Source organism: Stenella coeruleoalba, assembly GCF_951394435.1.
Source record: "Stenella coeruleoalba genome assembly, chromosome: 2".
NCBI lineage: Eukaryota > Metazoa > Chordata > Mammalia > Artiodactyla > Delphinidae > Stenella > Stenella coeruleoalba.
The window spans coordinates 11,705,781-11,722,340 of NC_137147.1; the positions used below are offsets into that span (position 1 = coordinate 11,705,781).

The 16,560-nt window shown below is 37.2% G+C and overlaps 1 protein-coding gene across 2 annotated transcripts in view; it reads right to left on the reverse strand.

The window, feature by feature from the left end:
• Positions 1-7,005: 7,005 nt before the first annotated feature.
• The window catches only part of CPSF2 (cleavage and polyadenylation specific factor 2), a 32,747-nt gene continuing 23,192 nt past the window's right edge, over positions 7,006-16,560 (reverse strand). For both annotated transcript variants that reach the window (XM_079914679.1, XM_079914680.1), the window contains exons 12-16: positions 15,222-15,374; positions 14,272-14,497; positions 12,843-13,142; positions 11,488-11,622; positions 7,006-11,090 (exon numbers count right to left, since the gene is read on the reverse strand). In XM_079914679.1, the coding sequence (XP_079770805.1) occupies positions 10,998-11,090; positions 11,488-11,622; positions 12,843-13,142; positions 14,272-14,497; positions 15,222-15,374 (907 nt within the window). In that variant the 3' untranslated portion in view covers positions 7,006-10,997. The remainder of the gene's footprint in view (positions 11,091-11,487; positions 11,623-12,842; positions 13,143-14,271; positions 14,498-15,221; positions 15,375-16,560) is intronic.

A 16,560-nucleotide genomic window follows, 5' to 3' on the forward strand; every position in this document is an offset into this window, starting at 1 on the left:
GATGTTTATACGGACTTCCCCGGTGGCGCAGTGGTTGAGGGTCCACCTGCTGATGCAGGGGACACGGGTTCATGCCCCGGTCCCAGAGGATCCCACATGCCATGGAGCGGCTGGGCCCGTGAGCCATGGCCGCTGAGCCTGTGCATCCGGAGCCTGTGCTCCGCAACGGGAGAGGCCACAACAGTGAGAGGCCCGCGTACCGCAAAAAAAAAAAAGAAAAAAAAAGATGTTTATAAACCTGGGAAATTCTTCTCTAAAGACAAGGGCAAAATTGTATACGTATTACATAAACATTTTATTGAAAGAGATGGAAATAGGCCAAAATGATAAAAGTACTACATTTAGTATAGGGCTTTTTCCTGTTTCTTTATGCTTTTCTGCACCCTCCAAATTTCCTATCATGTGCATTTATTAAACAGTAGAAGGGAAAGTAAAAAAAAGGGGGGGGAGGGAGAAAAATGTCTTCTGAACTAAGTGGAGTCTTAGCAGTAGAATGAAGTAGCAGGTCCATCACCATCTTTATTTTAAACACTGTCTTAGTAATTACAAAGTCCATGTGTCTATTAGTAATACGGCCCTAAGTCATTACCTTTTTTGACAGTTACCTTTATACTCAGCTTATAGTCCACTGAAATACCTTTTTTTTTTTTTTTGGCTGCGCTGTGCAGCATGCAGGATTTTAATTCCCCAACCAGGGATCGAACCCGTGCCTCCTGCATTGGGAGCGCAGAGTCTTAACAACTGGACTGCCAGGGAAATCCCTGAAAAGCTTCTTTATAAACTTAGAATCCTAGGCTAGGGTTTTCTCTCCATTATATATTTGTGCCATTGGTTTAGAAAGACAGGTGAAATTTCATTTTCTCAGATTTCACCCATTGTCCAAACTTGTCAGGATCCCTTTAGGTGCTATCTTATCATACAAGAGCTATTTCTTCTAGTGGCAGGTCATTTGCAAATTGTCTTAACCTACCACCAATATCCTGAACTAGAAAATTTATAAAAATGGCATGTAAGATGAGGACAGAGCCTGCTAATTCAGACTAGCACATGTCCATCAATGAGCAGCTTTTAGAAATGGCTACAGAAGGGTTAGAAACCCACTTGACTAAATCTCACCCAACCCCCATCTCTCCCACTTATCCATAAAGATTTTAAAGTAAAGTGTTAAGTGGCTTTTTGGAATCAATATATAAGCATTCCTGGATAAATATATCCCAAGATTCTCATGCAGCTTGTGGGTTTTCTCATTTTGACCAAGGGAAGTCTGTTTTCTGTAATTCTATGGGGAATAACATCACCAGTAAAGATAAGAAAAGATTCAGTATCTTTAGATTAATGCATTATCACCTTGACCAAATCAGAAAGTCTGCTGCATTTAAATTGTCTTAGAAAATGTCTAAAGATAAAAACGTCTTTGAGCTACATTAGGTCATGTGGTATAAATTCCACTGTTATTTAGAGTAACCTGTGAGTAATACATTAGAAGTTACTTTGAAGGATCCTTCTCTAGAAGCTAAATGGATAAATATTAGAGCACTTTTTGTAGATCAAGTGGTAAAAGCACCCGATTCACTACTGATCAGCTATGTGACTTTAAATAAGCCACTTAGACACCCCAGAGCCAGTTTCTTTTTCTGTAAAAATGAGGTGACAGGTAGCCTTTAGGGTTGTAATAAAGATTGAATGAGGTGATGGATGTGAAAGTGGCACTAAATAATTATTAACATGTATTGAGGTGCTTACCATGTGCCAGACACGCCACATGCTTTGCATGGTTCATATTATTTAATCCTCATGCAAACCTAGGCAATGGTACCATTACCATCCCCATGTATTTGAAGCGCTAAGATTTAAAGTAACTGGCCCAATCCACACAAAGTGGTACTCAAAACTAAACAACTCTGGGGCTTCCCTGGTGGCGCAGTGGTTGGGAGTCCGCCTGCTAATGCGGGGGACGTGGGTTCGTGCCCCGGTCCGGGAGGATCCCACATGCCGCGGAGCGGCTGGGCCCGTGAGCCATGGCCGCTGAGTCTGCGCATCCGGAGCCTGTGCTCCGCAACGGGAGAGGCCACAACAGTGAGAGGCCCGCGTACCGCAAAAAAAAAACAACAAAAAACCACTAAAGAACTCTAATGATATATCTGTAATGCCTATTATGTGTCAGAATTGGGAGACTAATAACAGACCATAAACTTAAGTTTCCACATCTGTAAAATGGGGTAATGACAGTGTCCATCCTGACCGTGATCATTATTGTTAAATGAGACAATGCATATAAAGTACTTGGCACAGTATTTGGTACATAGAAAATACTCAGTGTCAGCTACTACGATAGGGGCTCAGTTATTTTTTAGTAAAAAAGCACTTGTGCAATTATTCCCATTAGATGAACCACATCTCTAAAATGGAAATAATTATGACCATAGACTCCATTTTCCCATTGGTAGGATTAAGTTCTAGTAATTATTATACAGGTTCCACATTTGTTACATAACTGGACTCCATCTTAAGCTTACTGAGGAATCGTTTGTCCAGGGGCATATTATTCCTCCCACTCCAAATTGTTAAGATTGAAGAATAACTGACTGTTTAATAAAAGAACACCTCAGCACTACTCAGTATAGTGAACTTGGTCATGACACTCCTAAAGCTTAAGAGTTAAGGGCGTGGATGATCCAAATGATGAAATGACAGGCAAAGTTTTTTTTGCAAGAACAGTTCTAAAATAATATTAACACAGATCTTAAGAGCTTTAACTGCTAATGTGTTTTGCTTAGACAGCATTTTGGATTGTGATCGCCATGTGTGGTATCCTCTTGCCAGACCCGCTACTCCCCTGAGATGGGGTTTCCACCTCCTTCCTTTTCATCCTCTCCTCCACTAACCCCACTCCACAGTGATCATTACTTTGGCTTAACTCTAGAGTAGGAAATAATGAGGAAAATATTGTAGCAAAATAACCAAGACAAATACCCAAAGACTATAAAGTCCCATTCAAAGTAGAAACCCTTGGAATCTGCGCTTATTTCACCATTGCTGGACCATCATGTAAACTGGAACAGAACATCTGTCGAGGCCAAAGGTGCCTTCTTTAAAATACCTGCTATGGGGTTCAATTGGCAGGTGCTGCCATGGAGCGAGGAATAGAAGGAAACTCTGTTCTTGTGGCAGCTGTGTGCAGGGGGCTTCAAGCAAATCAGCCAGCCCCATGGTCAAAAATTGATTAATTACAGGGGAGTGAACAAATAAGTGACTATATTGAAGATTATGGGAGCCCCTGTTTTTACTATAGGGTAAAGGAGGTACAAATATGAAGAGAGGGAAAGCTAGAATAAACCTTGTGGAGTAGAGGTGGAACTGGAGAGCAGTGTGAACTTGTGGTTTTTAACATAGAGGGATGGATGATGAGGAAACAAGCATAGATGTAGGTATTTCCTAATTGTTTACTGAGGACCTGGTAGCAATGATAGCACCGTGGCAATGAGCACAAGTGAGCACCCAAATCTTGGTTCTAAGTGACATTCTCCACTAAAGTGAACCAGGATTCTGGAGAAATGGCTGATCCCAGGACTGGGGTAGTGAAAATGCAAGATGGAACATCTTGTGGTGACTGAAAGTTAGGAAGTGCTCATAGAGCCATGGGGACGTGCAGCCATTATGGAAATCAGTATGGAAATCCTCGAAAAATTAAAAATGGAATTACCATATGACCCAGCAGCCTCATCGGATATGTATCCAAAAGACGTGAAAGCAGGATCTCAAGGAGATATTTGCACACCCATGTTCACTGCAGCATGATTCACAAGAGCCAAGTGGTGGCAACAACCCAAATGTCCATCAACAAATGAATGGATAAAGAACATGTGGTACAACCAGACAGTGGAATATTATGCGGCCTTTAAAAGGAAGGAAATCCTGTCACATGCTACAACATGGATGAACCTTGAGGACAGTATGCTGAGTCAAATAAGCCACTCACAAAAGGACACCTACTGTACTGTTCCACTCATTAGGTATCTAAAGCAATCAGAACCATAGAAACAGAAAGTAGGAAGGTGATTACCAAGGGCTGGGGGAAGGCAAGCGAGAACATTAGTGCTCAGCAGGTATAGAGTTTCAGTGTTGCAAAATAAAAAAGTTCTAGATCTGTTGCACAACAACGTGAATATACGTAACACTACTGAACTTGTACACTTAAGAAAGGTTAAGATGGTAAATTTAATGTTATGTTTTTTACCACAATTAAAACAAACAAAAAAGAACCTGAGACCATGTCAAAAGAGCACAGAAGCCAGCTTAAAAGTGCTCCCACTTAGCCAAATCTAGGAAAACTGCAGCATCAAAATGAATCACGACAGTTTGTAGATCATAAAACAGAATCCATGTTCCACACCGATATAAACAATGAACAAACAAATGGGGGAGAAGAGAATGTGCTTACACTAGAATGTCAAATAAATGTAGAAGCCACAGTGTACTAAGAAAATCACCTTTTGGCAATCTTATCTGATTTCTTCAGATAAGAATCATCAATAGATTCTAAAACTAGAGGATAAATATTTATAAAGAACAGGATATTGACATAGTCTCAAAGTAGCTCCCCACAAAATATTTATTAACTTGACAGTGGAGAAGCCTTGGAAACATAACCATGAAAAATTAACATCAACAGTAATGGGGAAAATTGACACTATGTGCTTCCTGATATAATGCAGAGAAGAACAAAGCATCATTTACTTCTCTAGTATTCCTGTCAAAAACCCACAACCTGAATCTAATCATGAGGAAACATCAGACAAGCTCAAAGGAAGGGCCATTTACAAAGTAACTGATCGGCACTCTTCAAAAATGTCAAGGTCATAAAAAAAAAAATTTTAAAAAAGGAAAAACTGAGGAAGTCTTCCAGATTGAGGAAGACTGAAGGGAAAACATAACTAAACACATGCATCATCCTGGACTGGATCCTAGACCAAAAAGGAAAGGGTTATTTTAGGGACATTTTGGACTAACTGGTAACATGTGAACGGGGTTTGTGGATTAAATGGCAGAATTTCATCAGCATTGGTTTCCTGACTTTGATGGAAGTAGTGTAGTTATGCAGGAGAGTCCTTGTTTTTAAAAAATACACACTGTAGTGCTTATGGCTAATGGGACGTCATAACTGCTACTTAGTATCAAACCATTCAAAAAATAATATGTATATATAGATAGAATGATAAATAAATACGGCAAAATGTTAACAACAGGGGAACCTAGGGAATGATATATAGGATCTTTTAAACTATTCTTGTAACTTTTCTGTCAGTTTAAAATTATTTCAAAATAATAAGTTAGAAAATAAGACACACACAAGTGGTCTTTTAGCTATTATGAATTTATTACACTGGTTTTTGTACTAGAAAAATCTCTGCTTAATAGTTTCCTTATCTCAGGTAAAACTATTCAAAAGAATATTTGAAATAAATGTGAAAGAAGTTTTTTTAATGGGCAATAATGTAGATATAAGATTCTGCTTAATAGTTAAAAATGCACAATGTTCTGAATCTTTCTCATTAAACATAACTTCTTTCATCCTACAATAGTCTGTCTCCTTGAAAAAAATTACATATGGGAGATATTGAAAAACCTTGAGAATCTGAATCCTATACATTTAGGTAATTTGTTTTTCTTATAACTGATAGAGGATTTCCATAATCTCATTAGAGACATACATCCTTTGATACTTGAGTAGGAAATTTAACCTGAACAATGACCTACTGATGATGTTGGGAATGACAGCATCTTTATGATTTCTGGTATATTCCACTGCTTTTATTTTCATTATAGTTTGGTATTTAATAGGTAACTTTTTAATATAAAAAATCTCCTATGATACCAAATGTCTGTCCATAAAAGAAGAGTTTTTAAATATTGGGGGGGTGGTCATTTAGAGTCAAATGGTAATGGCATATGTTGGGCCAAGACCACATGTGTTTCTAAGGTAAATTACATTTCTCATAAGCTCGGTAAATGAATCTGAAGAGAAATGAGAGCTCCAAAAATATTTAAAACAAGGACAGCAGGCAGCACCCTTAGAATAAAAACAGCTTCCCATAGAGATTTGTTTGAAGGACTTCACTAGTTTTGAATGTACAATTAGAGGTGCCTTTAAAAAAAAAAAATTGTGTCAAGACGAAAAAGGAAATGCACACAATAAATTGGATATTGAACGTTAAAATAACCTCAGAAAGCGATGTAGTACGTCCTTATGAATCCTTTGTGTATTCTCTGCTTGAAACTATCACTCAGTATCAAATGTTTGAGTAGGATCCATAGAATTCCATTAACAATGTCACAAAAGAAGCACATACACTTTCGGTTCTCTTCAACTACAATGAGGAGAGATTTAAAACTCTCCAAACTCCTATTTTGCTCCTCGAAATCACATTTTGACTTCAAGAACTAAAATGAAATGGGCTTGAGTAGTGAAGGAAAAAGCACCAAAAAAATAGAGCTGTGTGGGAATGGGGCGGGGAGGAGGGGGGACCAACAGGAGAGAGAAGCCAAGATACCCTCATTTCCAGCAAAGTCCTGGGTTTTTACTGTGACAATTTGGGGTATTTTCTCACAAACACAATTCACGTGGTTAGAGTGAAAGAAAAGCAAAAGAAGGAAAAAAACCTTTCCTTGATCCCTGCCCAGGTAGGCAGATTTGAAGATTCCTTCTCTAGTTCGCACTGCATCGTCACTTAGCCATCCACTTTGTAGTTATCAAAAGGCTGAATAAAGAAGGGGTTAGGGGTGGCAGAGAACAACCACCACGCAAACAAACAAGCAAACAATCAACCTCTCAATCACTGAATTACTAACCACTATTTACACCCTTTGACTTAAGTGGTAATGAGTTCATCAATACTTAAAGGACAATAACCGTGTGATAAAACTCTAGAAGCTTAAAACCAAAGAAAACTACAGAAGGTGACATTTACCCTTTCTCTCCCCGCCCTCCCCACCTTCACTGGCCATCACACAGAATGGAAGCAGTCTCTCTCTCAGCAGGCTATTGTCCTAAGTAACAGCTGCCAGATGCTGTTCTTAGAGCAGATAAACTGAACATATTCCCCCTAAGCAAAGTGAATATAACTAAGGAAGCGAAGCAGCACATCAGTGCAAGGAAAAAAGTAGTTGAAATTTACAGCTTAAAATCTCAGAATGTTATGCCTGAGAGGAACTGCAGAACTCATGTAGTTCAACATACTTATTTTAGTATTGAATCAATGGATTCTATAAGGATTCTAGATTCATTCATTTAATATAAAATGAACGGACTCTATGAAGGCTAGGTTCCAATTCCAACTCTGTCTCTGACCAGCTATCTGACTCAAGCAAACCCCTTACCTCCCATAGGCCCATTCATTCAATACTAAAATAAGCGTGTTGAACTAGATGAATTCTATAGTCCCTCTCAGCCATAACATTCTAAGATTTTAAGCTCTAAATTTCAAGTACTTTTTTTTTTCCTATTAAAAGTGAGTGGCCTTTTTACAGAAATTGATAAACTGATTCTAAAATTCATATGAAAATGTTAGGGAACCAGAACAGCCTAAACAACCTTGAAAGAGAAAAAAGGTGGAGGATGTACACTTGCCAATTTCAAAATTTAATACATAGTTACAGTATTAAAAACAATACTGGCATAAGGATAGATGGATACATCCGTGAGATAGAATTGAGAATCCAAGAACAAAGCCATATACTCATGGGCAACTGATTTTCAACAAAGGTGGCAAGAAAATTTGATGAGGAAATAGTCTTTTCAACAAATGATGCTGGGCTACTGGATATCTAAATGCGAAAGAATGAAATCAGACCCCTACCTCACATCATACATAAAAGTTAACTCAAAATGGATCAAAGACTTAAATGTAAGAACTATATTAAACCATAAAGCCCTCAGGGAAAAAAAAGCAATGGGTTTCTAAGATATGACACCAATAGCACAAGGGACCAGAGAATGAAACAGATAAATTAAGACGTCATCAAAATTAAAAACTATTGTGTTTCAAAGGACACTATCAAGGTAGTGAAAAAACAAACAGAATGGGAAAAAATATTTGCAAATCATACATATGATAAGGATTTAGTATCCAGAGTGTATAAAAAACTCTTTAACTCAACAATAAAAAGATAAATGACCCAATTTAAAAATAGGCAAAGGATCTGAACAGACATTTGTCCGAAGAAAATATACAAACAGCCAATGAGTACAGAAAAGAAGCTCAAAATCATTAGTCATTAGAGAAATGCAAATCGAAACCACAATAAGATACCTCTTCACACACACTAAAACAGCTAAAATAAAAAAGATGGTGAGTAACCAGTGTTGCCGAGGACATAGGAATGTAAAATGGTGCAGTCACCTTGGAAAACAGTCTGGCAATTTCCCAAAAGGTTACACAGAGTTACCATATGACCCAGCAATTCTACTCTTAACGTATATGCCTCCCCAAATCGAAAACATATGCCCATACAAAAAACCTGTACACAAATGTTCATAACAGCATTATTCATAATAGCCAAAAAGTGGAAACAAACCAAATGTCTCTCAACTGATGAGTGGATAAACAAAATGCAGTATGTCCATATGGAATATTATTCAGCCATAAAAGAATACTGATACATGCTACAGCATCGATGAATCTTAAAAGTTACGCTAAGTGAAAGAAGTCAGACACAAAAGGCCACATACTGTATGATTCCATTTTTATGAACTGTCCAGAATAGGTAAATTCATAGAGACAGAAGACAGATTAATGCTTGCCTGGGGCTGAGGAGAAGCGAGAATGGGGAGTGACTGCTAACGGGTACGGAGTTTCTTTTCGGGGCGATGAAGTGTTCTGGAATTAGATGGTGGTAATGGTTGCACAACTCTGTAAATATACTAAAAAATAATAATAAATGTAACTTTAAAAGAGTGAACTTTAAAAGTATGTGAATCGTATCTCAAATTTTTTTAAAAAGGCAAAGGCCCTCCTTAGAAAACTGATTTTCTCACTTCTGTTTCAGGCCACCTACTGGTTCATGAAAATATAGAAAGTTTGCAATGATACTTGACATTTATAATCCCACTGCCACAAATATTACAACAAAATTTCTTTTTAACCAAATTATAGCTATCAGCTGATGGTCCATTGTATTTATTTTGCCTCTGCACAATGACGATCTGAAAGTGCCTCTGAGTTCATGATTTACCTCAGAGTCCTTTTTAAAATTTATATTTTTCTTAAGTAACTGAGACTAAACAAATGCCTTCATTTTAGAAATTTTAGTAATACTGTCATCTAGAAACAGGTAAAAATATTGCTCCTGCATTGACATTAGTTAGCACAGCCATCTTCAAGCAGTACTTTAAAATTTAATTCCTGTGCATAGGACAATAAAAATGCTAGGCAAGAGACAATTTTTCAATATCACTATTGCAATGTAATATGTATAACCAGATGCTTTAAGCCATGAAACAAATGCAGACTTTCTTTCTCCGGAATATAAATAGGATTCTAGGCTTACTCTATTCAGTAGTAAGAGTTTAAGTGATTTTTTTTCCAAAGCTCTGCAAAGAAAACATACTCTTTATCTTCATCGTCTGTAACTTGTTTTGTGTGTCTGGTTTTCAGTACCAGAAGGCTGTAAACTTTGCATTAGCAATTTAACTCACAATAAAAGTTTTCTAAGCATTTGAAATAGAGTGAAATATTAATTCTTGTCTGATATCACTGGGTTGTATTATACATAGTTCCATATAAGTTAAACAAGAAATCTGACCCTTCTAAAAATGCTTAAGTGTAAACAGTAGGGTTTAAATAAGAAATAAACATCAAGGTCTGTCGTGATTAAGCTACATTCTAAAAAAGCACCCACAGATTACAATAGGGTGACATGACTTTCATTTTTAAGTTCAATGAGAACTGCATATACTGTTTTTACTCTTAAACACAAGTGGTTTATACTGTATCAGGGATGCTAGCCCCAAGAAAGAGATGAACATAGAATGGATGGCCTTATTCAACTTCAGTATTATTTCTGTAGTAATGTGTATAAAATCCAACCACTGCTTGGGCAACCTTAGGAGAAAGCAAGCCTAAGAGATGAAGACCTTTACATCCTTTAATTATACTGCTACCTTATAAAAATATGAGGTTCAACATTTGTTTCCCTAAAAGCAAAGCACAAAACAGTCTCCAGTACAGTAACCTAGCTGATAGTTAAGATGTGTTTAAAATGTATGCAGGACCTTTAAGACTAGAACACGTCAAGGAGTTTTTTCTGAATTATGTATATTCAAATGATGGTGTTATAATTCAAGCTGAACAACAACAACAACAAAATCTTGATAAAAAAGGAAATGGGAGAAATAAAAACTGGTTTCTGAACCAAATGTGTACCATCTCACAGTAGAGTGAATTACTGGGAAACGTAGGCATGGAGTAGATAAGCTCCCTGTGAAGAAAACTGCATACAGGAATTCAAAAGAATTACAGCACACACTCTGTTTTTTTTGTTATTTAAATACATAGGCTCAAAAAACTGTTTCATCAGGTTTTTCTTATAGTGCATCTTTTTAAGATAAATTCTCATTTTTCATTCCAGGAAATGTAAGAAACAGTTTGCAAGAATTCATGCAAACATGTTTCTCTAAGGCCATGAACTGGTTTGCTAAGTTGCATTGTTTTATTCAAGTAACAAGCCCTTCTAGAATAAGGGGTCTCTAAAAGAAGCCAATCACCTTCAACTCCAGGGCCTGCACACTTGTAAGGATCTCTCACTCTGAAAGCCAAAAGGTAGCATGCTCATTTCAGCATTAGCAATATGGTTTCTATTTACATTTTAAAAAATCTAATGCATGTTCAATTTTTCTGGCAGATTCTTTTTGTATGTTACAAAACGAAAATGCAAAAGCTTAGAGTAAGAATCCTTTTTTCTTAGAAAGGTCAAACAGATACTTCTTGACATCATGTCCTTTACACAATGGCATACTGTTCATATAAAAGGTCTCTTATCCTATAAAAATCTTGACAAAGGCAGCCTTCTAATCCAATGCGTCCAGTTTCCGTCTAGAAACCAAGTAAAAAAATAAGTTATTTAGCAGACTTTCTATCCATTAATATGCAGACATAATAATCAAACTATATTAACTAGATTGCTCTATGACTGATTAGGAAATGGACTGCTCTGATTCACAGAATATGGATATAATATTCAAGTCATGAATTTTACATACACATAAATGTCACAGGAGTCAAATAATAAAAATTTACAATAAAATTATATATCACGTCTTTGAGAGTCACTTTTAAAAGCCATCAAGGTCATCACTATAAATGTGATGTCTTCACTATAAATTACTGATCTCCAGTGTGTAAAATTAATTCAATCAAGAATTACAGAATTCAAAATAACTAAACATCAGGAGCATCTGTTCAATTCAGCCCTTCTTAAAAACACACTTACTCTACGGACTGCTACTTGATTGTTGCAAACGAGTACACCTCCTACGAACTCAGCTTGGATCCCCTCCCTTAAAAGAACTTGTTTGAAGTCCGACAGTCTTGGTTCATTCATAAAAACTGACTGATGTCCAGGAACCTTAGATAAGGTTAAAGGGGAAAGAAGAACTTCAAATAAAACACCAGACACACAGTTGTACTGAATAAAGTGAAATAACACATGATCTCTAAGATATTTCCTATTATCCCCTGAATTCCTTTGACAGATCATTTCAAGACTATAAATCACATTCCAAGTTGTTAAGTCTGAATTTTACCTCATTATTTTACATTACAAAGCCCTTCACATTTCCTGAATGTTTCACAATCAATTTTATTAGTCGTGCCTCACAATAGCAGAACGCCGTTTGATAATGTTATGCTCTTCACTCCCCCACTTGCCTAAGGGGGTCAACTAGAGTGTGAGTAGGCAGAACTGAACAAAAAAATTCATTTTCCAGATCCCAGTCCTTTGTATACAGTTCAGAGGATAATTCTCCCCTGATCCCACTTCCACTTTCCTTCCTCCCTCACAGTGAATGCGTGGGTTTTAGAATCAGAAAGGCAAGTGGTTCAACCTAATGCCGCTGCTTTGAATATATTCTCTAGCCATAGAGGACATACGCTCTGAAGTTGCTTTGACGCGCGCCAGCTTTAGCACAGAGAGAAGAAAGTTCCTAATTCCTCCCCACAATTTTGTTGTACTTGAAGGGAATCCAATGACAGAGGCCGTCTCTCCATTCTTTATTGCATAGAAGGGCCAAAGACATCACTTGACAGTCGTGTCAGACTCTCATAATATAGTTTTAATATTGCTGTAAGTTAATTACCTGGAAGCTCTGCCAGTTAACTAGCTATCTCTTGAGAACACGTAAATAAAATACTAGACTAAAACTATTCCTATAGGAAATAAATGATTTCTAACTGCATCAAAACCAAAAGTGTTTAAGTTGAATCAATAACACACAAAAATGGAGTACAAGAGTATGACATTCTTAGAAAATTATAAATCTCCTGACTGGAAGCAGGTAGATGACCCTCACAATCATCAAACTTAATATTTAAAAATCCATACTGAAAAACAAATCATGAAACAATTATGTATCTTATAAGAAGATCTGCTACAGGTTTCCTTACTATCGTTATCATTCTCTAGCCATAGAGGACATACGCACGCACACTGAGACATACCTTGAGTAATTTTTTTTAAACTCCAAAATGAGCCTATATATGACATATTTTAAATGGTTAAAAACATTTAAAAAAACATTCAAAGGATGACAAATTAAAGGAGAGAGAGAAGCAGCACATGCTTTTTACCTCATGAGGTGGTAAGGGTTCCAAAGTAGGAATGATCTCACTTTCTTCACCTGTTTCTTTCTCATCGTCTCCAAACAGACTTTTCATGGCCTTCTGCTGTGCTATAACGCTAGAATCTGAAGGAGCATCCACTTGCATTTCTGAGTCTTCTCCGTCATCCTTTAGTTCTCCTTCTTCTAAAATAACTCCTGTGTCCACTTTGGAAACTCTCATGTCTAAGACACCATCTATCCAAGCTAATTCAGCATCTTTTGCCTTACAAAACTGAAGGGAGCTGACAAGTGAATCTTTTAATCTCACCTAGATATGATGCAAAGGGGAGGGAGAGAAACAATGCCCAAAGAGTATAACTTAACAATTAAATATGACCTATTATTATTTTCTAACTCTAGTACTGTGTATTAAAATTTGAAAATCTTTCATTCATCTGATCTTCACTGTAACTGGTAATGACCTAATGGCCTGTAAAATCATAGGGTCCCTGTCTACTTTCTTAAGGTTCTTAACCTTAACTGTACATTGGGACCACACGGGAATTTTTTTTTTTTTTTTTTAACATTAATGCCAGGGTCCCACCTCCAGTGATTCTAATATAACTGGTGAGACTAAGGCCAGAACATTGAGCCCCTTGACTCCCCCAAAGCTCTCCAGATGTGTAGCCGGGGTGGAGAACCACTGATCAGTCTCATCCCCAGGACCTGATGCTACTTCAGGAGTACTGAATGGCTTAGGGTTTCCTCAATATACCACGCAGTTTCACACCTTCATATTCCCATATTCCTGGAACGCTGCTTCCTCTTGTTCTGCCCAGAATGACGCTGCTGCCTGGTGAATTCCAATCCATTTTTTCCAAACAAATATAGACACCACTCTTGCCTTACCAGATACCATCTCCCACTACCAGATATGAGTTAATCAAGCCTTCCTCTGTGCCATTCCTGTTTTCTATACCTGTCTCCATTTTTTTCAATTAGGAATAGAACCTTAACATCTGTGAATTTTTAGAAAACTTCTGAATTCCTAAACACTCCCCATTCCCCTCACCTCTATACTTTCACAAATGTTGTTCCCTCTGCCTGGAACACTTTTTCTCCCTCTCTTTACCACTCTATATGCCACCCTGACAACCCATCTAAATAGCCGTCGGGATTCAGCCTAGTTATCCCTTCCTCTGGGAAACTGTTTCTAAACCTCCCAAATTTGAGTTGCAATCTCCCTCTTTATACACTCATAGCATCCTGTACTTCCTCTATCAGAGGTATAACAGTATGATAAATGCTATTTCCTTGTTACAAGCCCCACAGACTATAAAATCTGCTAGGACAAGGGACCACATTTGTTTCACTCACCACCGTATTCCTAATCTATCTGTCCTAATCTGCAACAAAAAGTACTTATTTCTATGTGGCTCAAATGCCAGCATACTTACCTGGTAGATATGAGTTTCACTAGTGGCATCGACTGTTTCATGTAGCTTTGGCATGTACACTTTAATATCTTTCCCACCAAACCCACGGCAGCACTCTGCAAGATCCTGACTGGCCTCTGGTGGTCCATGGACAATGATCAACTGTCGTGGTTTCATCTGATTGATGATTTTTTTAATGGAATCCCCATCAGAGCGTCCTTCATAGTCTATGTAAGTAACCCTGGCTCTGTAATTACATGATTATTCAAGCTTACTTTTCTGGTAAGTTAATTCTAAAATTAGGTTTTTAATGGCTTTTATCATCAGGAAAGAAATGTATCAATATGTAGAATGAGGATTTGAGGAATACACGTGTTACATTGTTAATATGTATTTTTGAGCTCTTAGCCATACCCAAGAATGTATACTAGATGATACCACTAGACAAAAAGCCACTTTGCTCTCTGATAACTTTAAAAATTATATTCCAAAATGATCATTTACTGGTGTTAACTGCACTAAACAGAGAAAAAAAGGTTCACAATTTTTAAGGCACAGTGGTTATTTTTAAGACACAGTGGTATTTTTAAGATGTTAATGCACTCGCAGAGATGTTTGAGTCAAGGAGTTTATTTTATTAAACAAGAGTTTAGAAAAATTAAACTTGGAATTATATAAGCTCACCTGCTACTAGACTTACTAGAAAGACCAGAAAGAATGTTTTTTCACATACATGTACAATTTAAAGTTTAACCCCCTCCTCACCACCAATTCATTTTGGCATTCAAATATCATTAATGAAGGGAAAAAAAACACCATACTTCACAAGAAGAAAAAAATTACATTTTAAAAGCACAAACTTACTAGAGGATATTCAGAAATCTCACTTTTGAAACAATGTAAATTATGTGACTCAAGCGCTTGAAATTTTACCTCCTAATCTATGCTCAAAATGCAACAAGAGCACTTACTTTATTTCTATAGATTCTGTTGTAGAAATACACTTAGTAGGAACATCAGATAAATCCTGATCCATGGGTTCATCTCCATTTGTCAGGCCAGACTCTAATTTGCTTTTTTCTTCTTCAGTAGCTTGAAGTTCTGGCACTAAGAAATCCTCTGGTCTAAATAAAAAGTCTCTAATTAGAAGCAGTAACAAGCAAGCCAATATTATTTAATACATACAACTAATTAGTAGATGGCATAATTTTTAGACTCCTCACATATATCAAGATTCAAATACACATTTGATCCAAAGTCAGTGCAACTTCACAATATCAATTATCAGATGACTGCATGTATTACGTTCTTCATGACCATCAAGGAGTACACTTTAAAACACACCCTGTGGGTGAGTGAAAAGGCCCTACCTACACACGTCATTAGAAGACCTTAGTGGCTATCATAAGGATTCTTGCAACCTGGCCCTGCATTTGTTTCAGTAATTCTTTTTCTCAATTTCTGTGGTTTCTCTTGTCAATTTCCAGTCCTTATAAATCTCAGATCTCCTTTGGTTTCCTTAAGACACCCACATTATTCCTTCCCTGCCCGACGAAAGCAGATGACTCTCCATTTTTGCACATTACAGAGAAACCTGAGATACAAAATCATTAGCTCCCTCAAGAGCCTTCATCTTTATTTCAACAAACTACTAGCACAACTATTTTCCAATATCAGAGAGAGTTCTACATTAAAATTAAAAAGCAAACTTTTTTTAATGTTCTCTCTAATCTCTATATTTATCATGCCCTACCCCCAAATCCCCTCACACTCCTGAGAATCCAGGCCTCTGTCACCCAACATCTAGATTGCTGCAGGAGCCCAACATCTCCAACTGTAATCCACGTAACAACTGTAGTAGCAACCACTTAAAGTGCGTTTACTATGAGTCAGGTTCTATGCTAAGTGCCTTCAAAAGCATAACCTCGTTGTATTCTTACCCCCATATTTCAGATAAGAAAATTGAAGCTAAAGAGCACTGTCCATATGATAAACAGATTGGCCATTAATTAAGTGAAATGGTAAGCAAACTCACCAATACGGTTTAGATTGTTAGTTTTTCTCCCTACTATTTTAGAGGGCCAAGTAAACAGTAGAATTTTCCTAATTAAATTCAAGGATGACCTAAGACCATAGGCTCAAGATATTTACAAAGAAAGTAAAAGAGAGGGAACTAACTGTGTTGCGGTGGCAAGGGAGAGACAGGAAAGTTTTCCAGTGGTTTGTGAGGCCAGATTCAGCAGCCTGAAAGCTTGGGATGGGAAGGTAGAACCAAGCTGAAGGAAGAACATGGGTAAAGGCATGACATGA